The sequence below is a fragment of the Gymnogyps californianus genome, chromosome 8 (assembly GCF_018139145.2).
Source record: "Gymnogyps californianus isolate 813 chromosome 8, ASM1813914v2, whole genome shotgun sequence".
NCBI classification, from domain to species: domain Eukaryota; kingdom Metazoa; phylum Chordata; class Aves; order Accipitriformes; family Cathartidae; genus Gymnogyps; species Gymnogyps californianus.
Window position 1 is genome coordinate 10,843,394 of NC_059478.1, and position 27,516 is coordinate 10,870,909.

The following is a 27,516-nucleotide window of genomic DNA, read 5'->3' on the forward strand; positions in this document are numbered from 1 at the left end:
TGAGTGTACCCCTCATACTTCCACTGCAAAGAGATAAGAGGATATCCAGTGCTGGATTAACCTTAAGATGTTCTCCATCCTCCTGAAAAGACAAGCTACATGACATACATTGCATCACTCGATTTTCTTAAATGTTAAATGTCTTTGAAGAAAGTCACCTTAATACTTTTTAACAGTACAGTTATTGAACTAGCATTTTCATTAGAAGCACTTGCATGCCAAGCAGTCTATTTGAAAATTGATGACCATTAACTGCCTTAAGAACATCAGCCACCCTCCATATCTCTTTCCTTCTCCACTTTCCTTCTCCTTCTCACCCTGGAGTGGAATTTAAAAAGCAAGTAAGGATTATGAAGCAATATTTTTTCTTTTTGCTATCAAAGAAAGCCCTAACGATGCTGTGAAGGAAGATAAATACACACACAGTCTGATGGAAGCTGTTAGAATGTCTGACTCTTAGGAATGAGAAGGTTGGTCAACAAAAGATTTCTACCATAAACAATTTGCTACAGACCGATATGATGCTATTTTTGTTGAGATTGTGAGAATCAGCATTGCAGCACTTGTTAAAATTTATAACTGAAATTAAAATAATTGCACCTTCTCTAATAGACATCTAATGATAACATCAAAATATGTTCTTTCATAAACTTTACAATTGCATATGATGGTAGAATATAAACACACAGAGAAGGAGAACTGTTTCCTTTTGCTAAACTCAAGGTCATTTACACTGTTAGATCACCTTTAGATTTCTGTGCTGTTTTATGTGGCAATAGGAGGGAGTTTCCCTAATCAATATTCAAAAATTCCTCCACTATAGAGCTGTATTTTTAACCAGTTGTTTTCTTAGCTACAGCATAGACTTCTTGTTCAACACAAGGTAATGAAAAAAAGGAGTTTTACTGGCCAGTGAATTCTCTGCCAGCCTGGTGTCTTATGCTCTGGATACCATTTAAGCTAAGTCAGAAAAAGAGCTCTTTTCCAGGGGCTGTGGCTATAGTTCCACCTAGATGGCTACAATTAGCAAGCCCTTTAGGAAAACATGCACTCCAAAAAAAGAGAAAAAGCCAATACAGGAAGATGATGTGGGGAACATCAGGTAACAGCAAAACTGTATGCTGAGTGTCACAGCTGTGAGTAAAAGCACATCCAGACGGCTTGCTGTGCTCAGGACTTAATAAGAGTTCTACAGGAGTATTTTAGCTTTATGAGCTTAAAAAACTCAGCTTTGTGAGACATTTAAAAAATCAGAAATAATTTTGAAAAGCTCTAACTTTCATTTTTAGTATGGTTTCCTCTGATGAAACTTTTCCTATGAGAAAGACACCACATTTGATGCGCCAGGCAATGTAGTTACACCTCTGCTGCCTTTGTATCAGGATATACAGTCAATAATTTCATACTGGGACTCCCAGGGGTTCTTTTCATCAAGATTTACTGAGCCCAGAGATAGTTCAGGAACCCACCTTATCTCAGTGCTAGGATCTTGCAAAGCTAAATTTGTCTGAGGTACAGACAGAAGACATTCCTTCCTGTCCCTCTTCACTGTCTATAATCCTCATAAATCTCAGAACGTGCAAATTTATAGCCCAGCGAGTTAGTGCATTTTAGTAGAAACCATGCTAATGAAAGATGTCAAATACCTTTGTGAAGATGTCCATAAAACTGCCACAATGTTGCCCATCAATTTTCACTCACAGCAGTGCAAACTGAGTACTCTGCTGCCCTCCCAGTCCCACCAGCACAGGCTCGGTGCCGTCAGCAGGGCCATGGCAGTGCGTACTCAGCAGGAGAAGCTGACTTTAAACGTGACAGGCACGACTCTCCTTACATTGATTTTGAAGGGGCTTTTTGCCAACCGACTTCAATTAAATTCATCTTTTTTGCATCAGTGAGAGTAAGTTGGGATCCAATCAAATACTTTCTAAAACCTTTTTAGTGCTTTGCCTAAGAAAGGAGGAATTGAGAACATAGGTTCACCCCATCTAGATCTGTCACAGGGAATAACTAGCTGCCTGTACTTAGGGAACGAACATAAAATGACAAATATATATCTTCTTTTCCCTCATAGCCTCAGGTTTGAGTTGTATACAATGATGATCACCTCCTTCTCTTTGTCTGAAGAGGAAAAAGAGAGATAACACTAATGTAGAATTGTATCTTTAGAACGATAACTTGAGATGATGCAAAGCAGCACACTTTTGATGTCAATATAGCCGGTGCTGGCACTGCCCTGTAATTTCTGTAGCCATAAGGGGCAGGTAAGGATAACTTAAAACACTGGTGGAATTTGATTGTTTTTCAGCAAACCCAAAAGGACTTACATGACAGGGAGCGTTGGGCACTGAAGAGATATTGTTCCACATGTATTGGTTTCAAGTTGGCCTGGTTTCTCAATTATTATCTTTGCACAGGTCTTGCTAACGCAGTGTTTAGTGGCCGAAGCAGTGCAATATTTTACAGAAGCAACGGAAAAATCAGCAGAGACCTCACCAATATCGTATTTGGCTTTCGAACTAGGGACACTGACGTGATACTGCTGTATGCGGAGAAGGAGCCAGAATTTGTTACCATCAGTATTCACGACTCCAAATTACTCTTTCAATTGCAAAGCGGCAACAGCTTTTATAAGCTGACCCTTGCTAGTTCACTGCCTGTGAGTGATGGGAAATGGCATCAAGTGATGGTCTCTATGGTACAGCCCCTGTCCCAATTCTCTAGGTGGCACATTGATATAGATAACAAGAAAGACACTGCAACTAGCACAACTGCCGCAGGAAGCCTCAACTTTTTAAGAGAAGAGACAGACATCTATGTGGCTGACAAGGCTTTTGACAGTCTGGATGGCCTGCAAGGATGCATGAGCACCATAGAAATCAGTGGCATTTATCTGTCATACTTTGAAAACGCTGACATCCCTACTAAAAAACCTCAAGAGGAGCAATTTCTCAAAATATCCGCAAACCCTGCTCTTACTGGCTGTTTGCAGGTAGATGTCTGCAGCTCAGATCCCTGTATGCATGAGGGGATATGTGAAGACTTCTATACTTCCTACCATTGCATATGTCCCAAAGGATGGACTGGCACCCATTGCGAAGTCAACATTGATGAATGCTCTTCAAACCCTTGCATTCATGGAAACTGCACTGACGGGATCACCTCTTATGAGTGCAGTTGTGAACCTGGTTACACAGGAGTAAATTGTGAAGAGGACATAGACAACTGCCGTGGCCACCAGTGTGCAAACGGGGCCACTTGCCTTGATGGGATTAACGGATATTCTTGCCTGTGTGCTGGTAACTTCACCGGAAAATTTTGCAGGTACTATAAACAAGGCAGATCCATATGATTTCGTCAGGTCTCTTCCGAAGGGTTATTACATCACTGATGTCTCCATTTTAAACATAGATGTTATGCATCTATCTATATATTAATCATGGCTGCAGAATTAGTGTATAAAGAGTCTGCAGTACAGAAAGCTGTACAGATCAATTAGATGTGGACTGAGGCAGTGGAGAGCTGGCAGCTCAGGCAGAGACTGATGAGGCAAGGAGACAGGGAACAAGGCACAGCTCTGCTGCCCAGCTTTGCTGCCAGCCTGGGTCTCCTACGAGCTCTCTGATGACGGGATTACAAGTCCACCAGAGCTCGGAGATAGATATGTAACATCTTTTTTAGAAAAAAAGACTTTAAGGGTTTTGAATCTCTAAAACTATACTTTATTAGAGTAATAGAGCTCTAGAACTATAAGCAGAGACATTAGAGTTGGTGGGTAAGAGAAAATAACAACAGAAGGGCTTGTAAAGAAGTTTTTCTCCCCACCCACAGCATCTTTGCTAGGTGGGTCTTTTCCTCCAAGCTTGCTCTCTCAGCTCAGCAGTCCTGGTGGCTGCAGTCACCACACAGCCCACTCTTTCCGTCACTTCTGAGGCTCCTCACATGCCTGTTTCCTATTCTTCTCAGACACTCCTCTGTAAAGGCTGCAGGCGCTTCCCTGGCCTCTCTCTCCTTTAATTGCCCTTCTCTGCACACCATAAACATATCCCTTCTGAGCATGTCCCATTGCTCTCAGAGAAGGAAAAATCCTTCTCCTTCCTCCAGAGGACTCCAACAAACCCAGTCTGCTGCAGCCCAAAGGATGCAAACAGACAATCATCTTCACGCTGCCCAACCACAGTCTTTTAGGCTATAATTACACAATTGTCAATTTTTGTTGACTTTTTTGAGTAGTGAGGATATCCTGAGATTCGAAGATGCCTTATATTGGCCCAATATGGTCTATCTTGTATGCTAAGTCTCTCTTTTGAACTCTTCTACTAAGCTGTCCAGGTATCACATAGAGCAGCATCAGTAATGTAGATAGAGCGTTGTCCTGGGGGTTTTTTTGGCTAAGAAATGAATCATTAACTTGCCAGTAAACACCTGGAAAAGGAGAACCAAATTCAGCAAATTAAAAAAGTTAAGCAAAACATGTTTTGTGAGTCTTAAACCTCAGTTCCTGCTGTCTTTCCTTTGGACGATACCCCAGCCAGTAACAGCATTGCTCCCCCAGTTCGGTTGCTGCCTACCACTAACCATGAGCGCCCCGAGTACCCCAGCCACCAGGTGTGTCAATGCACACAGATGTGGGGTTTCCTTTCCAAAGAGGAAACCAAGGAGGCACTAAGTATGTGCAGCCCCTGAAACTGTGTGTTCATTTACAGGCAAAAAGTAATGCCTTTCCCATTGGTATTGAATAGTATTTGCCAGCAGGAGCACTGCTCCCTCTATTTGAAGAGTAACAGTACTAGATTCTGCATTCAAATAGCAAATTTGCAAGGTAGATCTAAATATTTTCCACTAAAGCAGTGGACTAGAGTCAAATGAAAAGCTGAGAGAGCACGAGACATCCAGAAACAAGGAAAGTGCAAATAACAACCATTGCCTTCTTATTTACCTAGATACAGAAGATTACCGTACACAGTTTGTGGGAATGAAGAGAGAAACCTCACATGTTTCAACTATGGCAACTGCACCGATCTCAGCGGCGAGTTGACATGTGTGTGCCTGCCGGGATTTGCTGGAGAACGGTGAGATGCTTCGCCCAGCAGATCTTTGTGGAGCAATTCTTCCAAAAGTTGTTCCAGAAGGGTCCAGAGGGTAACGGCCACACGGGTTTTGCTCTTCTGCAGAAATACAGACAAAGCAGTTGTTTAAGTTCAGCAGTTCCTTGCTTGAGTGACTTTGAGGGTCTGAAGGTATAGCAGTTTTACTTAGACAAAAATCACAAACTAATGCAGCAAGATTCAATCCAATATAGCACCATTAACTCCAGTGCAAGATATTATTTCTTAGACAGCATTGTACACTTGCTTCTACGTGCCTGTTTTTTGGCTTCCATGCCAATTTTGTATATGACAAGCTAGAATGTTACCTTTCCATAGGTGGGGACACATAAACACACATATCCTGCTCACATATCCAGCTACAATACACTGACACGTGAATAAGCAAAGCTGTTTCATTTTCACACGTATGTGTTGTGAATATACAATCTAATCTTTCACAGGGATGGTATGAGATGAAATACCTGGTGGAATTGCAGCTTGTTAGTTTCTTACTGAATGCTGAAGTATGAAAACAGCATTATTATTTTAAAAAGAAGTTAAGAAATACTTTTTACATGTTACAGTTTAGTCTGAAACAGAGGGGCCTTCCTCACAGTGAAATTTGTATCTTGTAGCATATTGTCACAATTCACACTTACCATTTGATAATGTTCTACAAACAGCTCTGGAGCAGGGAGGCCTGACAGCCTCAGGGCATTAGGTGCTGTAGAAAGGTAGGAAGGCATTGTCCCAGTCATAATATAGTCTGAACAGGTAAGGGCACCTTTTTGGATAGTGAGAAAGGAAATACCGTACGTGCTCTTAGTGAAATTAACATTACATCAGCATATAATATCCAAAAGTTCAACAGGACCAAGCTATGCTGGCTCTGCAAACACAAAGAAGTTTTCAACAAAAGGTTTTCATTTTCTCAAAAATTTATTAACCCACTGATTTTGTGGAAACAGTACAGTAAGCTATAAAAGATAGATGAAATGAAAATTTCCACGCACTCAGTGCACAGTGTAGTTGGCAGACACATCTGCATTGTACTGATTAACTCAGCCAGAAGGTCTGTGCACCACCTCACAATATTCAAAAAAAGGTGAAAAAATAAAATAAAATAAAATATAAAAAAGTAAAAGCATATTCTTAAACACTTCTTTGGCGTGTATATTTCTTGGGACTTCAAAGTAGAAGGAAAGTACTTTTTCCTCCTTCCTTCCCCTGCCAGGCAACTTGCTAACTACAGCTTTGGGAATGAGCCTTCCTTACATCCGCCCCACTGGCTGGCAATAATCTCTGTTTTATGGTTCCCATGATTCTCGTATTGAACGGCAGCCTGGTACCAAGCATGCTGCACTTTAACTGACTATCACAGCAAGGCATACTTCTCCAATGTCTAAAATTGACTATTTGTCCTCTTTTCCTCCAGGCTGCCAAACCATAAACCAGTAGTACTTCCGTGCTTGCAGATCTTAGTATATCAAATGAGAAAATTTCACTCCTCCTTTTTTTCAGAACAAATTCAAATATATCAGTTAGTAAGAAAATTAAAACCAATACCCTTTGTATACTTATGTATTAGATTGATAAAGCAGGCATTTTCCTTTAAGAGAATATTTCATCCCTCAGAAAGCCATTGATGCACAGTATAGAGAAAACAGTATCTTTCTATGTCAATCAATTGACTTGGGATCACAAAAAAAGCCCAATGAACTTAATAATAGGTGGAAAGGGAAATGTGGAAAGATTACTCTTCATAAAAGGAGACTTAGCTGTCTCTTGAAAACAAATTTTTCCTTCAATTCAGGCTGGGATTTTCAAAATTACCAAAGGGAGTTAGGTTTTTAAGTGTTCCTGAAACTCAGTTGGATTCAGGTGTCTAATTCCCCGGAAGATTTGGGGGGTTGGGGTTTTTTTATTTGCATAGGTAAGTTCACAGCTATACAATTTTTATACATTGGATAAATACTTTAATTTAGCTTTTTGAAGTATATGAATATAATTTACCATTGAAGGAAACTGTTGAAACATTTTTAGAGATTAATAACGAAAATCAGATAAAAGTGTTTAATATAAAGAACTGCTCTTATCTGATGTAACACTGAAGATTTATTGCATGGTTATGAATATGATTGAACAAAGCAATTCCTTATAATTCAGAGGGAGTTTCTCACATTCTTCTTCAAGAATAAACCTGCTTTTTTATCTGAAAAAATTGGGATTAACCATTAGCGTTATTTGAAAAAAAGGAGCAGGGAATTAAAAAGGAACGTTGTCACAGCAGAAAATCACCAAATTATTACTAGTTTTCAGACAATATCTCACACACTCCTCATTAATGTTCAATTGGTTGCCTTGAGAAATTATGAGAACTTAAATTTCCTTTATCATCAGAATTAACTCAAAAACATTTAACGATACATATTTAAGCTTGTATAGCCTTGTTCTGCACCACTCTTACCGTTCTCGGGGCCCATCTCAGAGAGACCAGATAGGACATTCTGCTGGGATCTATTGGCATTTCAAATTGACCAAAAAAAAAAAAGCAGGTGAATATTCCCAGGAGCACTCAGCTGGGAAAAACACGCATTTGGTTGATTTGCATCCAGACTACTTAGAAGGAAAACATGCCCTCAGCTCCCCAGAACAATGAAAACAGATAAGCAAGCTGTTGGCAGGACTTGCACCAGATCTAGCTCTAAAATCATACACAAACTTTCATTTCACATTGCTAAGCACCATTAACCATGAAATGCTTTACAGACATGAAATTTCCAGCTTAACTATCTGTGTTTGACAATAATACAGGAAGTTCAGGATTTGAGTGTGGCTAATCGGGTAGTTAATAAAATCATAAACACGTGTGGAAATACACCACAGATTTGAAATAGAGCACCCTCCTCTCCCTTCCCCCAAGAGCTTCTGAATTAAAAATGTGCCTGTTTGATGCATTTGATTTGTGATTTCAGATGCTCACTATTTGCAGTCTTTCCTCTAGGTGTGAAAAGGACATTGATGAGTGCAGCTCTGACCCGTGTCTGAATGGGGGCCTCTGCCAGAACCTACTCAACAAGTTCCACTGCCTCTGTGATGTGAACTATGCTGGAGACCGCTGTGAGATAGATGTAAGCGACCTCTCCTTTTTTGTCTCTTTACTGTTGTGGCAGAATCTCTTTCAGCTTCTCTCCTATCTTATTCTACGAATGGATGATGATCCAGCAGTCGAGTGGGGTGAACAGGAAGACTATTAAGCAGTCTTTAAACTTTTGAATTTTAATGCAGCAGAAGATGCCTTGACCAAACAGCTTAGCAAAGCAATACAAACATCAGAGTTTTAAAACTTGTTTTATATTTCTTCGAACGATTTTCTACGAATCACTTTGGATCTGGTTTAGTTCTTTCAATTTTAGAACAAATTCTAGCAGATCTTAAAAAGTGTTTCATCCCACCTCCACTAGAGCGTTCCACCGCATACATACTGCCAGTGGGTGACAGTGGGACACACCAACAGGCAATACATATTAACGAGAACTATAAGATTTACTGATGGTGGCATTCAAACCCTCCTGCAATGAGTGGCAAAGACCCACTGCCTTCAATAAGGCTAATTTTACCATTAAATCTCAGAGATGGTCACGATTTTGCGTCGCATACCATGTTCATTGCTGTTTCTTTGGCAGTTAGGTCTCACATCTGTGAAATCATGTAGGATATTTTTGGATAATTAGATAATGGTTTGGATTAGCAATTGGCAACATGCTGAGGACAGTCTCACATCCATTTGAATTAGTGGCAATCCTGCACTGGTATCACTAATCCTGAACCTCTGCTCTGGTAACCTGTATACCCCCAATATATTATACTGAAATAAAATACAGCCATCTTAATCTTCATCGTGATTCCTCTTTCAAGAAAGGCCCAGTAAGTACATCAGACTTTAAAAACATACATTTGTGGTTTATTCAAAGATTTCTACAACTTTAAGTAAATCTATGTTATCCATCAATAGATATGAGTGTCATCAGACAAAAATACGGGATTTTTCCTTCTTATGGAGGAATCAAGGTAATTCAGTTGATTGGATGTCTATGGATTCTTTAAAGAATGAAAATAAGGGGCCTGAAAATTATGAATACCAGGAGGTTTAGCAAAAAATATTACAGCAAAATATCTGTGTAGTTGCCTTTGAGAGTGTAGACACAACTGAAGTACATTATTAAATACAAAACAGTAGTGAAAAGGGAGTTTTTGTTTTTCTGAACAATTCTTTAAGGCAAAAACCATTTATGAATGGTGCAACCACTTCTTTGGGCATTCATGATCATATTTGTATAGATTCTGTACTCCTCTTTTAGGCATTTAAATAGTGTCCTTGAGTGATGATTCAAAAGAATAAGCGTGTATAAGGTGGTGTTTTATTATTAAGTGATATGGCATGTAGCAGAATTATAGGAAAGACTAACTAACGCTATATAATGAGGTTTTATGACTCCAGAGAGAACAGCTGATCTTTTGCAGAAGTCCTTGAGCCCACTGATATTAGTTTCCCCCACTTCAACCGTGACCCCGTTTCTTCAGTCCTATCCAGCTTGCTGTGGATTGGACTTGGAGTGTTCGTGAAGAGCAAATCCCACCTTTAATTCTACAGTTGCATTAGGACACCTAAAAACGTGTATAAGTGAAATGTTAAGGTTTGCCATGGCAGGATATAGCAGAAGTCACTGCCTGAGTATCAACCCTCTATTTTTCATTGCCCACCTTTCATAAACGTTCCAAAGTCTGTTATTTTTCTGAATACCATTCAGTGCATAATTGCAGCAACACTCATGTTATTAAAAAGTCTACTCCTATTTTTTGGGGAGGGGGGGGAACAAACACATTTTTTGCACATTTGTGGAAAAAAACATGATTCACCCCTGTGATATGTCCCATATTCCTGTCTCAAGCACCTGCCTTAGTATGAAAACTTAAGCACAACTTATTTACTTAGAATAATTGCATTATACAAGGATAATTTCTTTGCTGTCTTTATCACACCAGAAGAGTGATTGGGGTAATTTTCTTGTTGATCTCTTATTTTAAAAAAAAAAAAAAAAAATTAGCTAAAAGATCCTTTCCTCTTCATAAGCAATCAGTAAAGACAAGATGGGAATGCATATTCCAGCACTGGGGATGAAATTAATGTAGCAGCATCAGAAACAAAACTGTATATTCTGTCAGATGTAGGGTTTAGTTATCTTACTTACTGGGAATCACATGTAATATTGTGAATTATGTAACACAGGCAAAGACAACAAGCCGAAACCAAACTGCATTTTGGATTTTTTTTTTCAATGAAAATACAGTTTTGGAAAATTGCTTTTTACTCCAGATAATATGATCAAACCTACAATGTCAGAGGAAAAGTTGGGGTTTTTTTTAATGAAATCAATATTTCTGTGTGAAATGTTTGCATTTTGGTTTAAAATATCAAAGTAAAACAAAACAAAATGAAAACATTCACCTTGTTTTGAGTTAAAATGTCAATTTCCTTTCATATGAAGAAATTTAAAATAATAAACAACATATTATGTTAGAAATTTTATTCCAAACTGTAGCTTTCATTTAATCATAGCTAAAAATGTTACTTGGTTCAGTATTATTGAAATGAAAAATGAAAAATTTAAACACAAGGAAGCTGAAAGTAAAACTATTATATCATTTCAGAATGCTAACTGAAAGCAAAGAAATAAGAAATTTTGAAAATTCAAATGAAAAAACTGATGCTACTAACCAAAGCTGTTCAAACCAAGTTGGCTTTTTTTTAAATTAAAATTAAGAAATTCACAATAAAGTTTGGGGGCTTTTTCCTCACTTGGTTTAGTTCAGCTCCCACATAATTGAACTGTAATGTACTTTATAGAATATACATTACAGGATACACTACAATAAGCAAAAAATTTCATCCTGGTATTGAAGTTGAAGAAAGCTAGAAAGCAATACATGTAATAACAGCATGTCTGATACACTATAGCTATATGCATAATATGAAAAACAAAGAATAAATCTGTATAGAGATTCCAAAACTCTTTCTCTTCAATACTAGAAACTTGATATGAGTGTACATACAATATTAAATACAGGTTTTATATGAATTTACAGCAATATGCAAGTTATTCATCTAGAATGTATTAGCAGAGCATCAGTTCACTCTGTCTTTTGCTGAATACACACCTGTAATTGAATTCTTTCCTTCCTCTAATGCCTTGTCATCATGAAACATCTCCTGACTTCAGAAATGCTGCTCCTTTCCTCTTTGTATTTCTGTATTCTCAACCACATTGTGCACGTGTACATAACTTTCCTACCTTTATGCACAAAATAAACCTTCTGCCTTTGTCTCTTTATGTCTGCTCCTCATTTTCTGCTAATGACTCTATTCATTTGCTTTAAGTGTGCCATGTTTTCTGAACATTTGCACTTTACAGGTACACCACACAAAAACTAAGGTGGCGTCTTCCCTGTGCGTTCTCCAGGAGCGCTGACAGTGCAGGGCCAGGCAGGTGCTTCCCAGTGAAGTGGTTCAGCCGCTCGAACCACTTCAGCTGCAATACCGCGTTACCCATCAAGGGTGATTACCTCTGCTGGGTAGCTCTTGGTACCTTACAGAGCACAACTAAATAAACAAGCCCCCAGACCAACAATTCAGAGAGGAAGGGATTTTATCCACATGGCTCAAAGTGACTCTTCTTACTTGGTTCCTCCTTACGTACTCTCAATACTTAGAAAACTGTTGAGTGTAATGAGGTCTCTGTTGGCATTTTGATGGGTCATTCCTTTCCATTGAGCTATCATAGCCCATAGGCTGGACCTGTCCCACGCACAGGTCTTCCAACACACCTAGTGGAGAACAGACTTTATATTTCTAGTTTAAGAGGTTAAAAAATAAAGAAACAAATGCCAGGTTAATTAAAATAACTTTCTTGAATATATACTTTTTTAAAAGAAATGCAGGTGTAGGATATTTAAAGGGAAACAGCTATAGAAGCAAACGTGAAAAAACAGCTGAATGAATAATGACACTAAGCACTAATTTTTTTGTAAATACATCCAATTGCTAAGATTTTTTTAGAATTCAAGGTTTTGAAAAGGCCATTACTCATGTTTAAGGTATAACAGCAAGATCTTCATACATCTCCAGTCTTGCAGTTTTGTTGCAAATCTTTTGATATATGATTTTTTATTTAGAACGTCATGCTTTTGGGAAAATCTCAGTATTCATTAAAAAAAAAAAAAAGTAAAAAAAAGGGTCATACCATTTTGGGTGTTGAGAAGAGCTTGGAAAACCATCATCTCAATACGCTCAGAATTAGAGGAGGGATACCAGACATGCAAATGAAAGAAAGCAAACAAGCAAGGTCATGATTTTTGGAGGTATGGCTTGTGATGCTGAATATTGATATTATCTGTAATGGATCCCTCTATATTTTTATACTAAGAATCAAGTTGTTTTTCAGATGCCAGTGACTGTCATTCAGAAATACAGGTAATGAGAAGTAACAGTGTTAGGGCTTGAGGCAGAATTAAGATTTCTGAAAAGAGGGGAAAGAGCAGTGATGGAGGTACTGGAAGGGAGAGCAAAGGGATTTGTATCAGCTGTGGGATGAATGAAAGTGTATTCTTCAATGTGTTTGGCAAATACATGAGAGGTATTTCACTGAGGAAGTACACATAGGGAATGATAGATTTGCTTTATTGGCCATAGTTCCTTCTTCTGACCCTTAAAAAACAGGCTCTGACTGACCCTCCTCTGCAGGTGCTCTAATACAATTTGGACACTGCCAGCAGTATCCTGTCACAATTTTAACTACAAAGAGCCCATGTGTTTGTGAATTTGAAAACATCCTTGATGTTGTATGCTTATTTGGATTCTCTTACTCCCAGAACATTTAATTTTTAAGAAACTAGATCCAATACTCAATTTACTCAGTGCATGTGACTACAGTATGTTGGTGAAACTAAAAATAGGAAAAAATCTGCTTCAAACTGGCAGTGACGAAATCAGGTTTCATTCTTTCATTACAAATATTTTTCCTGGCCTGACAGCCAAAAGTTCAGCCAAGAGGGCACTTTACTTGTACCTATTAACTTTTAGCACTTGAACTTACATTTTTATATCTTGAGTTAGTGAGTCTCCCTAAAAATAAGGAAACTTCTGTTTGCAATAACAAATTCTTCAAAATTTCTACTTCAAGAACCACAAAGCCTGGTTCTAAGAACTATAGCCTAAAAAAGCAACAAAAAAGCTCCAGCAAGTCTTCTTTCTGTGTTACTTAGATTGCTATTACCTCAAATAGATCTCCAGAGAGTAAAAAAAAAGCAGTTTGGTTGTTCATTTTACTTTGTGTTTCAAGAGTGCCCTGAGGCCCCATTAGAGTCAGGAGCACATCCTGCTAGCGCTGTGTTCTGCTTGTGCTGGCAAAAGGCAGACACGTCCCTGCATCGACTGGCGAACAGCTCAGCCTGTGCTTTGAAATTGTTTCTTGAACATTATCATCAGCTGCACCTTTGGGACAGCACTTCCTCACAAAGCACACCCTCTCCTATTGTACATGTGAATATACATGAAACTTGAAAGTGGTGGTGGGTTTCATGTCCCAGAATTAAAGTTCTGCTTAAGGTAGCTACTGCTATGTGCTGTAATGTGCACCATTGTTGCTTTCATATCCTCTTCTAGCTGATACCATTCCATCCTCCTGGGCGCAAGGACAAGCATCATGCACTGGAGGGTATGATTCCCATTTAATGTCATTAAAAATACACTGATAAGCATGTAAGAGATGTTCAATATTGAATCTAAATTCAATAAAACTCTCTCAGGCTTCCATAGCACAGACACACAGAATTTTGATGGAATCTGCTCTACAGCGATTAGCTAATGTATTCATTAACTGCAAGAGTTAGTAATATGAACGTAGCAAATGATACTTAATTACAATAATTAATGCCTGGTGATTCATGAATAATGCATTCCATAGCTATTTACATATTCATACTTATGAGGCTATTAATGGATAATTATCATTTGGCTAAAAGATGTGGACATCAGGAATGTAACAACTACACCATTTTCCCCCAGTGTCACTGTGGCTTTACCTATTTGTCTTGCTCTTGTATACCTCTGTCTTGCCATTATTCACAGAAATATAAACAATATTTTATTTTCAAGACCTATGGAGCCATATAATGGCAAATAGAGCCATGCAGGTTAGTTTTCACACTGCACTAGTTCTGAGTCAGTACTCTCATCAGTTTATGTCTTGAGGTTGCAAAGCAATTTAGAAGAGTTTTAGGATATGATTTGAAAAGAAAAAAAACAATGTTTCACCTCCTCTTTCCAGCAGAAAACTTCTCAAATATTAGGAGGTGGAGTGCAAGAGCAGCATTAGCATTCTGCTTCTTGAAATGCAAAAAAAACAAACAAAAAATTCCAAAGAAGAAATTTACACACTTGAAAGGGAAGGTATTTGGTGAAAGAACTTTGTTCTCTTTGTCATCAGTATAGATTTATTCTTGTCCTGAATTTACGCTCTTTCCTACTGCAGATGGTTAGGACAGTTCCATACTTCAGATCTTATTCATTTGTGAAACTAGGGTAGCAATATTGTCAACACCTTCAATCTGAACAAATGATTCTGCCCTAGATGGCTGGTATTTATGCTCCAACACACAGATTGCAGCCTCCGTGAAAGCAGATAAGTTGCTAGCCCTCCCAAGCTTGGAGAAGACTTTAAGAGCCATAGAAGGGCAAAAATACAACATAGAGTTTTTTAAAAATACTTTTTGTATTCAAATATAATTATTTTAAGGCAACATAATAATTTTTCTTCTTAGTCTAAGCTTGAATGCTCAATGTCGACAACACTAAGACAATAATATTCAGCTGCCAGCCTCAGGAGTGTGGTAAAATGAAGAAGTAAAGCTGGGTAAGTCAACTGAAAATGAGAAGTGCTACCACTCTGATTTTCAGACAAGCCACTCATCCACTGCTCCTCCACAGCACCAGCTGAGGAGCTGTGGGTGCCCCGGGTCACTGAAAAGCTTATCCCAGCTGTCATAACCTGCAGAGAGCGAACAGAGGGTCTCGCCATACATGGAGGTCAGCTCCAGGTTCCCCTCATACGGTGTGGCTGAACAACCCGTGACTCCAGGCAGCAAGATCGGGTCAAACCATTGGGGACCGTTAGACTGATGTCTTAGTAAGTGAGCACGTTTGTATCTACTGTGACTTTTGTCTTCTCAGTGCTCTTGCAGCCTGTTGAGAAAGACTAACATGTACAGTAAAATATTTTCAAAATCAAACCATTTTTCTGAAATTCTCTTTCCTGCGTAGCTAACTCCACTGCATTTGAGATCCTTGCCTTGCAATAATATAACCTCATTAAATCAGAGATATTTAAAACCACCCATTTACACGCTCTAAAATCATACTGAAGCCAGTGGTACTTGAGGACCAAAGGAGAGAGGACCGAACCCCTGTTCAAAACTGATGCCCTCAGCCTCCAGCAACCATGGTCAGCATAACCAGCCCATGACACATTCCTGCTGGCTTTCTTTCCCAAGCAGGGAGCAAGCCGTGAGTTAGGAGAACTATCAATGAGCAGAAGCCAAGTCTCACCTATCAGCTTTCCTGATGCTCCTGAGATCTAGACAGGGAGCAGGCTGCGGGAAGGAAATAAGCAGTCTGTTCTATATAACCTACATTCTGTAAAGCTGCTGCTGGAAGCATAAAGGGTATTTTCTGGTACTTCTGGTTTATTCTCTGTAGTACCTTACTTTGAGAAAACCCTCATCTTGTCAACTATTTGGAGAAAAGAACTGTACAGTACAGGTAAACTTATTACAGTCTGATGATAGGTTACTGAAATAATATTATTTCATCAACTGAAGTAAGTTTTTACTATTTTTATTAGCCTAGCAGAGTCAGTGTAACTGAGTGGGGAAGAAGCTGGAATTTATTTGTTTTCACGTCATTCGCATGGTTGTAGATCACCGATCGTGGCAGAATTGTTACTGTTGATGGTAGGAGCCAGAAAGCACCCAGCTTTATTCCTGTGCCAGGTCAAATGTGGGGTAAGAAGAAACATCTTTAGATTTGTAAAATGAGCAGCTCTGCTCTGGAAGTCATTGGAAATGTCACAATGCCATTTTTACAGTTGTTTTTCAGAGCAGAACAGCCCCTTAATATCCTTTGCTATTTTCTATTAGTCTGTATTCAAAACACAGGATTTAACGAAAACTTCTAAAAGGATATTGCAAGAAACACATTTAATATGTGTCATAACGCAAGGTACAAAAACATTAGGATGCAAAGACAATAAGGTTATCTGATGTGTCTTAGCTGGGAAAAACAAGAAAGCTCCTCACAAGGCCAGCATTACTGCACGCATCAGTGAAAAGCAGTTGAATATTTAATGTGCATGGTAAATATAAGCAGAAAAGGGAGCCCAGATGACATATGACAGCATAACACTCCGCAGTATAGGAATCAGCTCAAGTACAGTATTCACATAACACATTTAGTATTCATACTAACACATTTTGTCTGTACACCATCCTTTATGTTCCAATGGCATTGTTTTCCTTTTTCTCACCCTCTGATGTTTTCCCTGTAGACTCACATTCACATCACATGGGCATTTACTTCAGTCATTGCTCACTTTATAACACATTCATGCACTCCATGCCTGCATTGTTCAGATACTAAATTTTACATCTTTTTTCTCATATGGTTCATGAGACTTAATGTTCTTTTCTCTTTTATCTATTTTTTCTATCTTCAAATAGTACAGCAGGCTTAGCACTGAGGGAAGGTATTCTGAAAGTTGCTTTAGAACAATTAACTCATAAATATAAAAATAATACTCTACTTTTAATTTTCTTTCTTTTTTTCTGTAAAAGCAGGAACATATACTTCTGTCTTCCAGTTATCTCTGTAGATAAAAAGTGTAACCCTGATCTCGTCCTAAGGACTATCCAAACATGAACGAACATTTTGGTAATTCTGGTATTTCCGGCTATTGCTATGATCTAATGCCGAAACTTTGCATGTTTCCATTTACTTTATTTCTTAACATACAATTGTTGAGAAAATTATTTTGCTGCAAGTATTGAAAAGTCTTTTTTTTGTATTTTGGTGTCTGTTTTCCACTGAAAATGGAAATGAAGCTATGTTCAGTGGTAATTTTTTTAAACTTTGTTTTAAAAAAATATGGATACTTATCTAGAAAATAGCGAAATACCCCAACAGCAGGCGTTAGTCACCTGTGGGCTTCCACTTTTACACAGTAAGATGCTTTTTATTTGCTGGACAGCTTGGCCAAACACTGACAGAAATGAGACCATAAATCTGTTTTAATTCCATAAATCCCAAATAGGTTAATTGACCAAAACTTTCTAAAGAAAAGAAAATTCCAGCCTCACTTTCAAGCTGAAAAATATAGTCTGGGCTTTCACTTGAGTACTTATGAAAAGAAAAAGAAACTGGGCAGAAGTTAAGGAGTCTATGATGGAAAAGACAACTTACTTGTACTGAGCGTGTGGTGGCAGCAATCTCTTGGGATTCAACGTTTGTCCTCTTCACTAAAATTGACAGAACTGAAACGTGGATGTGAGGCTTTACGTGGAATCTATGGCCAGATTAGGACCAAGGTGGCTTCAAAGGAAGCTCGTTCACCACCATTACAATTAGAAAGACCAAAAGTTACCCACGTCTTAGATACGTTTACATGCATACAAAGGATGCCAGATAAAGGGTAAATATGGAGATTTCCCAGGTACTACAGATTAAGCACTTCAGAAAATCTACCCACATTTATTCAGGTGCCTGATGGGAACCATGGTCCTCGATTCCAACCGCTACTTTATTTAGACAGTGATAGTGCTATAGCTCCTTAATACTATTGACGTATTAGCTCAGCATAACAAATACATCTTGTAGGCTAGTGTTAATGCCTTGGAAACTAATCATATGCTTAAGATTACTCTCAAAGGTCCATGAAATTATGATGTTTCCAGATAAAACAAGGCTGGCATGTTAATCTGCCTACGTATCTCTTGATGAACTCTGCTTGTAAAGTACATTCTTGTGCAGAGTATTTTTCAGTTCTTGTTATGAAATTCCATTCCTAATAATGTCTGAAAAAAAATCGCACACTTTACTAGTCTTCTAGAATATTTTTCCACTAAAAAGAAATAAAAAGAATTCCTTTTCCTGAGGATCTGAAAAATGTTTTGGTTTCAAAAGATCAGGAACACTTATCTGTTTTGATACAGAGAGCCACTTAAATGAGAGGCAGAGCTTGTTACACAAATATCTGAGCTTTGTACCAAACTAACTGTGCAGCAAATACAACAGTCCTTAAATTTATTCAAACAATATTTGGTAGAACAGATTATTCACTTTTCAAGAAGAAAAAGAGCACCGAAATAAAAAATGTGATACTGCTGTAATTCAGTGGAAAGGACAGGAGACTCAGCAGCTTTACAAACCTTTGTAATTATTTAGTGTGAGCAGATTTTGCACCACTGCAGACAACTTTGGTTGTTGGTGGACCTGTGAAATGCTAGGGTAGGGATTTTGAAGGTTCTCAAGCACATAAATAGTTTGGGGTCTAATTTATCCATTACTGAAATAAATGGAAATATTTCCATTTCTGTCTGGTGCAGCACTGGTAACACTCACACACTATGCCCTTCTTATCCCCCAAAGGACAGGACTCTCTGTTCCCTCTTCTCCAAGCAGTAATCGTTTGTGGGTGAAATTAAAGGTGCAGTTGCTTTCCTGACCATCCTGTGACAAGACTTTTTCTCCTCCGTTGACTTTTTGCCAGTTATCCAGGAAAAGGATGTGTGGTCTGAACACAGTAAGCCTGGCTGACACCTGGGAGCTGCTAATCCTGGAACACAAAAAAACCCCCAAACCTGCCCACAGTTAAGATCAGTGAGGAGATAGAGAGTAGGCATTGAGAAGGCCCAGCAACATCACATCTTCCGCATGGCTAATTTCGGTTTGTATTCAGAAACACCAAAGCCTAATGTTTGGTCCTCTTATCTGGGCTGACTTCAATCCCTCAGTGAAATGGCAGTGTAGGCATACATCTCCTCCACAGGGTTTATATAGTGATGTAACTGTTATCTTTTTTTATCCCAAAGCCTACCATTTTGTGAACTGATGCAGCATATTGCACACAAGAGTCACACAAGACACTGTGCTGTGTCTCATGGAAAATTTCGTTTGGTCCTTTCTTATTTTATTGTCTCCTTTAATCAAACACAAAACTCAAACACAAAACTCATTCAGGCCAAAAGAAAATGCTTGGTTTCCATACATATGAAAGTGTAACATGTCCTTCATGGTAGACCTAAATCCACTAGTAAAAGGTGGTGTCTTCTATCACTTTCTACACATTTGGGAGTTATAATCCCCATACAAACTTTTCCCCGTCCTTTCAGTATGTGATATTGTCAGGGAACCTCAGTGGTTACTGAGGATCCCTCTGAAGAAGCCAGAGCAGACATGAGTCCCAAAGAAAACCTCAGTGCTGTCAGTGTTGCCTATCATGCCTGGAAGCCATCAAAAAAGGTGGTTTTGGAGGAGATCCTGGAGGCACAAAGTGATACTGAGGGAAATGAAATGACACAAGTAGGAAAACTGTAAGTAAAATGGCTTTGTAAAAATCATACAGATGGGGACAGTACTGAACACCTGGGCCATATCTTAGCTCAGTAAGAATGACTTCATTATTTTAAGTGAATGCTTGTGGCACATCTGTAAGGTACAGAAGTTTTATTATGTTGTCCTTGACCAGGAACTGAACAGAGAGAGAGAGACCACAATCTACCCCAGGATATTTTAATCATGACACTTAAAAAAAAAATAAAGCATTATTGGTATAACCTGCTGCTAAGCAATAGTCTCCAAAACAGTGAAGTTCTCTAGATGGAGTTCGCATGGAAGTGATATTTCCCTTCAGTACTCAGCTACCCCCCCTCCCCTGGAGAAGCACTCAGGCCTGATGCACAGGCTGGTTGGAATGTAACTGGCCTGGACCCAGAACCCCAAAACAACATATTTCACCTTGAGAAAATTTTGAGTCAAAAATTCCTAGCTCATGATCACTTTTTTCATCTTTTCCCAAAACCACCGATGAAAGAGGAAGCAGAATTATTCTTCCAGAAGAAAATGCTAATGTCTGACACTTCTGCCAAAATTATATATAACTTGCTTGATTTCAGGGTTACCTTACCAATCTTGAAATAAGTATGAGACTGGGAACGTTTTAAGGAAGCATGCAACTATCAATCAGAGCCATAAAGAAGCATCCTGGAAATCACTGATTAACTTATTAGTTGAATTAAATAGCTGATTTGTGGTATAAAAAGTAAAGACAGCAAACAAGCAAAGCTTCAGGTTTGTGGGACTTCCAAATGGGATTTTGGCAGAGGATGAACTAATGCAACTGCAGCCAGGTGCTTTAACAAAATGGGTCAGCATTGGTTTGAGGCAGTTACAGGTAATGAGAGTGACAGAGCCAAACCCTTTTGATATCTGAGACTATTTAAAATCAATGCAAGACCCTTCAGCAGTCTTTAATCTGTAATTGTCCCGCGGGGTGCAGAGCTGAGCCCTCAGGCACCAGCACAGTGGAGTAAGGACTGTGCTCAAGGGCATTTGCCTGAGAGGAGTGACTGACCGGCCAGCCTGGGAAAGAGCATCTGTCCTGGTGCTCAGACAATAAATAACAGGTCAGTTGATGTGGAAATGGGAGTTTAGACTAAGTTCAGACTGTAAACCTGTAATAGGTACATATGAATAATTTATTACCAGTGTAAGTGCAATATTCTTGCAGTTTAAACAACAGAGAATGCCATACTTCACTCCAAAAAAGAAATCTCATACAGTAAAAATGCCTGATTGCAACAGCTCCATAAAAGACTACGCATCAGACTTAAGTTTTCTTGCTCAGCGCTTCATGCCTCAGTGTACTAGCAACTGTACAAACACCAAGCAAGTGACAGATTGCCAAAGACAGAGACTGAGGGGTAAATCCTAAGCCAGACCTTGCTAGTTCTCATTCTCAATGGGAGCATTAGAGCCTGGGCAGGGCTGCACTGCCCTGATATGACTACTAGGGACTGATTGCAGGCATTTGTGCAGGCAGTGTTTAGGCAGTATGAAGAGATTAAACTCAATTACCATTTTCACCATGGGTTGCCTAACTGATCATAAGCTAACCATGTCTCTATTTCATGCTTCAGTTTCCCTCTCTGACAAAAGGATATTGGCCTGCTTTAAAGGGGATCTCCAAACTGAAAGCTACTATTTAAGAAATGAGGCATCAAGGATGGAGCTGAGAAGGAAGAACTGCTTAGGCTGCCTGTTCAACAGAGGACAACTCCGGTATCTGAGAAAGGCAGAATCAAAAGGGGGGTTGTATCAGAAATAGCTTACATCTGCAGATAAAGGTGGATTTTGACCTGACTCTACACACTGTAGAAAATGCTACTTTCAGCCTGTATTGAGGAGCCCCCAGATCTAAATTAATCATCTGGCTACAAACGGGGTTGAGTTGCACTCATAGTCAATACGCCTTGCCTTGGAGGACCAGAGATAAATCCAGTGAGCTGAGTCAGCAGATTTTTTCCTCTCTCTAAAAAGTATGATCTTCAAGAAAATCTTCTGAAAGTGTAGGAAATCTTCTTAAAAGAAAGACATTGACAAGGCTGCCGTTACTTCCTAGCATGCTAGAGTAAATCTCTCTAATCTGAAGTGCAATGTATTTTCTGGTAGTTATCTTTAGGTGGCAGTAAGGTAAAAGCATGGAGTAGAAAGTTAAGAGAAATCTCTAACGCATTTCTAGAGACCTTTTTCTCATGTACTGTGCTGGCTATAACATAGAAAAAGACTCCATAAACCACCTGCATCTTCAGCAGATATCGAAAAAGCAATTATTAGAGTTGGTTTCATCCAGATCACATTCAGATGCAAACCTGTTGAATGCCAGCAATATTAATATAATGACTAGATACTATATTAGGTATGCAGTACTTGACCCAAGAATCCCTGAGGACAGAGGTAAGGCTCACAGGTAGAGACACACTCATATGTTCCTGTCAACAAGATGGAAGTACACTAAAAAAAAAAAAAGGCCATAAGAAAAAATAACTCCACCAACAAATTAAAGGTCTAAATCAAGACTAAAACAGGGTTTCAATGAGTAATTATTGACATAGAGGTTTATATTTTTTTTTTCCATTTACGCTTTTCATGTGTGCCTCTCTTCCAAAGTCTTTCCTGAAGCTAAAATGTGATGATGTTTGTTGTCTCTAATCAACTTTCTACTAGAAAAAAACCAGTAGGATAAAAACATACTCAAAATTTTTATCAAGGAATATAATTAGCTAAGTAACATGACAGTGTCATGTAGCGTGCTAAGGCAAGTATTATGTAGCCAATAAAGGTCTATCTTATACCATTAATATTTACAGTTGGAAGCATGAGATGGCTGCAATCAAAGTAAGTGCTGCACCCAGCAAAGGCTAGCTGTTGACTTGATACCTTGTTGTCTGACAGTGTGAAACAGTCAAATAGCTACTTACTTCATCACCACTTGACAGCATAATATTAATGCTAGGTAGCAACACATGGCTGTTTTGCAGGAGCTTAGCACCAAATAGGGAGAAGAATTTCATGGAACATTTTTGAGATTGTAGGCTTAGCTTATTAGCAGAGAAGTAGGGATGGAAAGTGCCTGGCAATTACAAAATAAAACAGGAATCATAACTCTGTCTCTGCTATACTGTACACCGCTGACCCACCTATTATGCACCACTGGACAGAGCAGTTTTTTATTCCCACAGAAAGCGGGAATAGGCAACACTGACAGTTTCAGCACAGGTTGCACCAATTCTTACAGAGAACCAAGACCCGGGGGAGACAGACGGACCCTGCTTCACATCGTCACAGTCAGGGACCAGAGCCCATAGAAGGTGGCTGCTTCTGCATGTGATGCTAGTCTTTGATGGACACTTAGTGCTGTTCTCAAAGATCTGATTACAGAAATAAAATAACATCTACCACCAGCATCACTAATTAAGGAAGAGGTCTTTAACCTCAACTGTTGTGTGCTGGGAAGTGGAGTTTTGAGCAACCAGTTCTGTGCCCACAATTCAGATTGTGCAACTCCATTGAAGTTAATTGAAATTGGTAACGCAGAACACAGGCGAATCATGCCTGGTGAAAACAGTATGCATGGAAGCATATTAGTGAGGAGAAACAACGTGCAGGTGTTCACTTAGACAGGCTTTGTGCTTCCAGACTGCAAACACCTCAGCAAAATTTCTCTTTTTTTTCTCCCCTAATACAGAAGAAAATTGGAATCTAGAAAGAGAGAGAGAGAGAGAAAAAAAAAATATGCAAAATTCAGAAAATCAGAAGTTTGCATTAGAAATGGTTTAGTTTCACCCTTGACATAACTGTTGATAGCCTACATTATCATTTCCTGCCCCGTTCTCTTATCCAAACGCTGTCATTCCCATCAGCCCCATCTTGAATGTTATAACATCATCCTTCACATGCTGGTCTGCTCAACACCTATGCAATCAATGAAGAAAGCAGTTGTGAAATTCATTCTTCTTTCTCATCATTTTAACTATTTCCCTCTGTCTACTGAATCTCTCTTCACCTCTTTTCCTCGGGAACTGTCCTGCCCTCATCTTCAGTGCTGTAGCATCTTTTCCTATTCTTCTCCTGCTTTTGGGTTTAACCTACTGACCCCCTCCCACCCACTTCACTCTCCCATGACAACAGGAGCAGAATTCCTCAAAAGGCCACTACTGTGTGTTCTTCCAAATCCCTCTTCAGGAGTTGTTTCTACTGTGGCAACTATAGGAACGCACTAAACTCAACCCAGCTATATGCAGAGCAATGACAGAAAGTTACTGTTTTCAGCAATAGTCTTTTGATTTTAAATATCACCCATTCCTTCCTGCAAGATGCTTGCCTGATAAGGCTTTTATCCACCACCAAGATTTATTCATACAGAATCTGGTGTCTCAAAGCTGTAATGCAGTTATCCCCTATGGAGAAACAGCACCTGATACACTGTGCAGTTATCCATGTACAAAAATAATTCTATATGGTACCCCAAAACATTTCCCAAACTGGAAAGGGATGTTACACCCCAGAGACCGACACCTTTACTAAAACATTTGTCTAGTCTGCGATTTAGCAGCTATGGGACAAACTCCTCCTCGGCATGGTTTGCCTGGATTTGCACCAGCTATAGATTTTCCCTCTTATCCTTTCAGACTGCAGCAGATGGTGAAGTTCCTACACCAGAGGCTGTCAATAGAATTTTAAAAGGCATCTCATAACAACACATTGGAGCTGCACATTTAATCTGTGCTGCACCACCAAGATGATCTTAAAAAGAGCTAGAGCACTCTTACAAAATTAGCGCTGGCAGTTGCTGCAGAAACGCTATCAAGGAGTCTTCTCAAAGCCCACAGCTTAATGAGAGCTTATCTCCAAAACTGCCAGCCAAATCACTTCTCTGTGTATAACCAACACTCTGCTGTCTAAGAGAAAAGGCATTTAATACTCTGTCCTGTGAGATACTGATCCAGCAAAATATCTGATGGAGATTTTAAGGGGCTACTTATGTACTTCTGGCTTTTTTGGGTCCATGGCTGAGCTCATGTAAAGTACAGTAGCCAAAACCAGAAATATTATTTCTTCTGCCTAAGACAGACCATCCCAGACCTGCTAAATACCACTGTTTTTGTAGCTGGACCACTTCCATTAAACAGTTAATATAATCAGACATCAGTACTACAAGTAGTTAAAGAAATTATAGTTACTGTATGTAGCCTCTTCTTTAAAGATTAATTCCTAAAAGGGAGCTTCCAAGTTTGAAAAGCTACTCAGCCAAAAGGCTACTATTGTAAACAAAAGGCCACCTGAGCCGAACGTTACTGCAAGTACTAGCATTGAGGAGGGGGCAAGTTGTTTTGGTTTAAACAGAGCACTGTTTCCAAGTGATCCAGGAAGGGTCCTGCAGCCTAATGTGGGGAGGAGGAGGTCTCTATATGCCGATCTGACTGGAAGATCAAGACTAAAATGAGTAAGACTCTTGTTTAACCGAAGTCTGCTTTACAATTTAGTTGCAACTCTTTAGAGACCTCCATGTCCAATCTCCAATTTCTTGCTCCACTATAATTAGAATAAACTTCCTCGTTAACTTCTGTAGTGTCACAACAGCGTGACTTCATGTGTCAGGAGGGGGGCTGTCAGAATTTTTTAATGAGGCACTTTCCTTGCAAGCCCAGCTAAATCCTAGACTTCAATCATCTCCATCTTCTTCATTTCCTCACAGGACACCAGAGATTTAATTCTCCCTTGAGAGTAAAGATTGCATTTTTCTGATCTATAACCGGTCAAGCCAGATGATCAATTTATCATTATAGCTGCTAATACTAATTCTCTCTACATTTGTGCTTTGATTTCAAGAAGAACTGTCAGACAACTAAAAGTTGACATTTTCCAGGAAGGAATTCATTCAAACTGTCACATTTCAACTAAGACAAACTATTCAAACTACATTTTATAAAAAAAGGTATACTAGATAGAGGTGGCAGTGAATGTAATTTCTTCAGAGACATTTTAAGAAAATATTCAGACAATAATATCCACCAGAAAATAGAGAAATAAAAAAAAGATTACTTACAAACATTCTTCTTCAAGGTGAGCTGCCTATATATATATTATACTGTGGATCTTCTACATGCATCAGAAGTAGTCACCTAAGTTTTGTCTTCAGCAATGTCTATAGAGGTACATACAGGACTTGGGGTCTCATTCAAGCCCTCCAGCAATGGGATTGTCTTTTCCTGCAGATATTAGGAAAACAACTTGGAGACTGATGGCAGAAACAGCAACGGCAATGATGAAAATCCAAGATTATCTACAACTCTGTATGTAGTATAGATAGATTTTCAGAGGACTACAGAGATAAGGGAGGAACGACAAGACAGCCTCCTCCCAGTGGACATGGTGTCAGAAGGAGAAGTTCCCAAGATGTGGAGAGAAAAGCAGTCATGCTTACTTTGGCGTGTTACCTGGCATACAGAAGGTAAAGCTACCTGTGACCAGAATCAGAGCCGATATGTGGCAACTACAGGCCAGCCTGAACTGGAGCTACGGGCTGACTGATTGCCAGGGGAAGCCGTCACATCTTTAGGCCACGGAGATCTTCGTCAGGTATTCAAGGCTCAAAGTCTGAATCTGGTCCTCCTACAGACTGGTCTTGTTATTCATTAAGGAAGCAAAATTAGAGAGAAACCCTGCAGCAGTCTTTCTAGATCCGTTTTTTTTCCTCTTGCTTTCTACTTCTCAGTTTCAGAGAACTCAAACACTTCTTACCAGATGATCTTGAAGATTGTTAGGCACCAGGTTTAAAGTACAGCAAATATCGTGCCTTTCAGGAATGACTTCCTTCACACACAGAGACAAGAAGAATGGCGATGCAATGTGACTGCCATAGAAAACGCAGTTTTGAAGCCCACAAGATAAACTGAAGAGTTGTAAGGTGTGCAGAAAGAAAAGGAGTCGGTGGCCTCACTGGTGACAACCAGTGGAAAATCAGCTAAGGTGCACCGCAGACACTAAGTGCTGCCTCCTTTGTTGCCACAGGTACCAAAGTAGAAAGGAATAAATTATTCAAGTACCTGAATTATAACTGTGTATAGGCACACTCAACATAGATGAGTGCCCACATGGACAACAGCGTGAAGTAGGAAACCAGGATAAAGCATAAAGAGGATAAAGCAGTTAAAGGAAATAGGTGATGCATACAGAATCTTAAAAATAGTTTGCCATTTCCAGTGGTCTGTGCAGTGTTTGGCTCAGCTGGACATGAATCTGCTCTCTTTAAATGAGTCCAAAATGGATTATTGGTCCAATTCAGCAGCCCAACATCTAGGTCAACACAGCTCTTGGGACCTGGTGGCTGGTGTTTAGCAGAAGCAGAGCAGCTACTTTTTACAGATGATGTGAGGGAGAGCAATAGGTGCTTGCTTGTGAAGGTGAAAAAAAAGATCATGGAAAAAGGGGCTTCATATGCCGCTCATTTAAGGCACTTTTATTGGAACAAAGTCAATATATAGATTTATGGCCACTTTACTGCTGTTGAAAATAAACCGTAGTCCCACAAGCTGGGGTTATCAATGCATCTCATTATAACAGATTTGTGTATGACTGACTGGATTTCTTCTTGAACTACTGGGGTTCTTATTTGAATTCAGCCTTTAACAGAAAAAATTTCCGATAAGATGGTTGTAAATCCTCAACGAAATAAACTCAGCGTATCTATGGCCTTTT

General features: G+C 39.2%; 1 protein-coding gene across 1 annotated transcript in view; it reads left to right on the forward strand.

Annotated features, from left to right (window-relative positions):
- CRB1 (crumbs cell polarity complex component 1) overlaps positions 1-27,516 on the forward strand; it is a 112,180-nt gene that overhangs the window by 79,020 nt on the left and 5,644 nt on the right. Inside the window, exons 10-15 of the mRNA XM_050900991.1 lie at positions 2,418-3,324; positions 4,944-5,072; positions 8,083-8,221; positions 8,264-8,285; positions 13,041-13,140; positions 16,124-16,208. Coding sequence (XP_050756948.1) covers positions 2,418-3,324; positions 4,944-5,072; positions 8,083-8,221; positions 8,264-8,285; positions 13,041-13,140; positions 16,124-16,208 — 1,382 coding nt within the window. The remainder of the gene's footprint in view (positions 1-2,417; positions 3,325-4,943; positions 5,073-8,082; positions 8,222-8,263; positions 8,286-13,040; positions 13,141-16,123; positions 16,209-27,516) is intronic.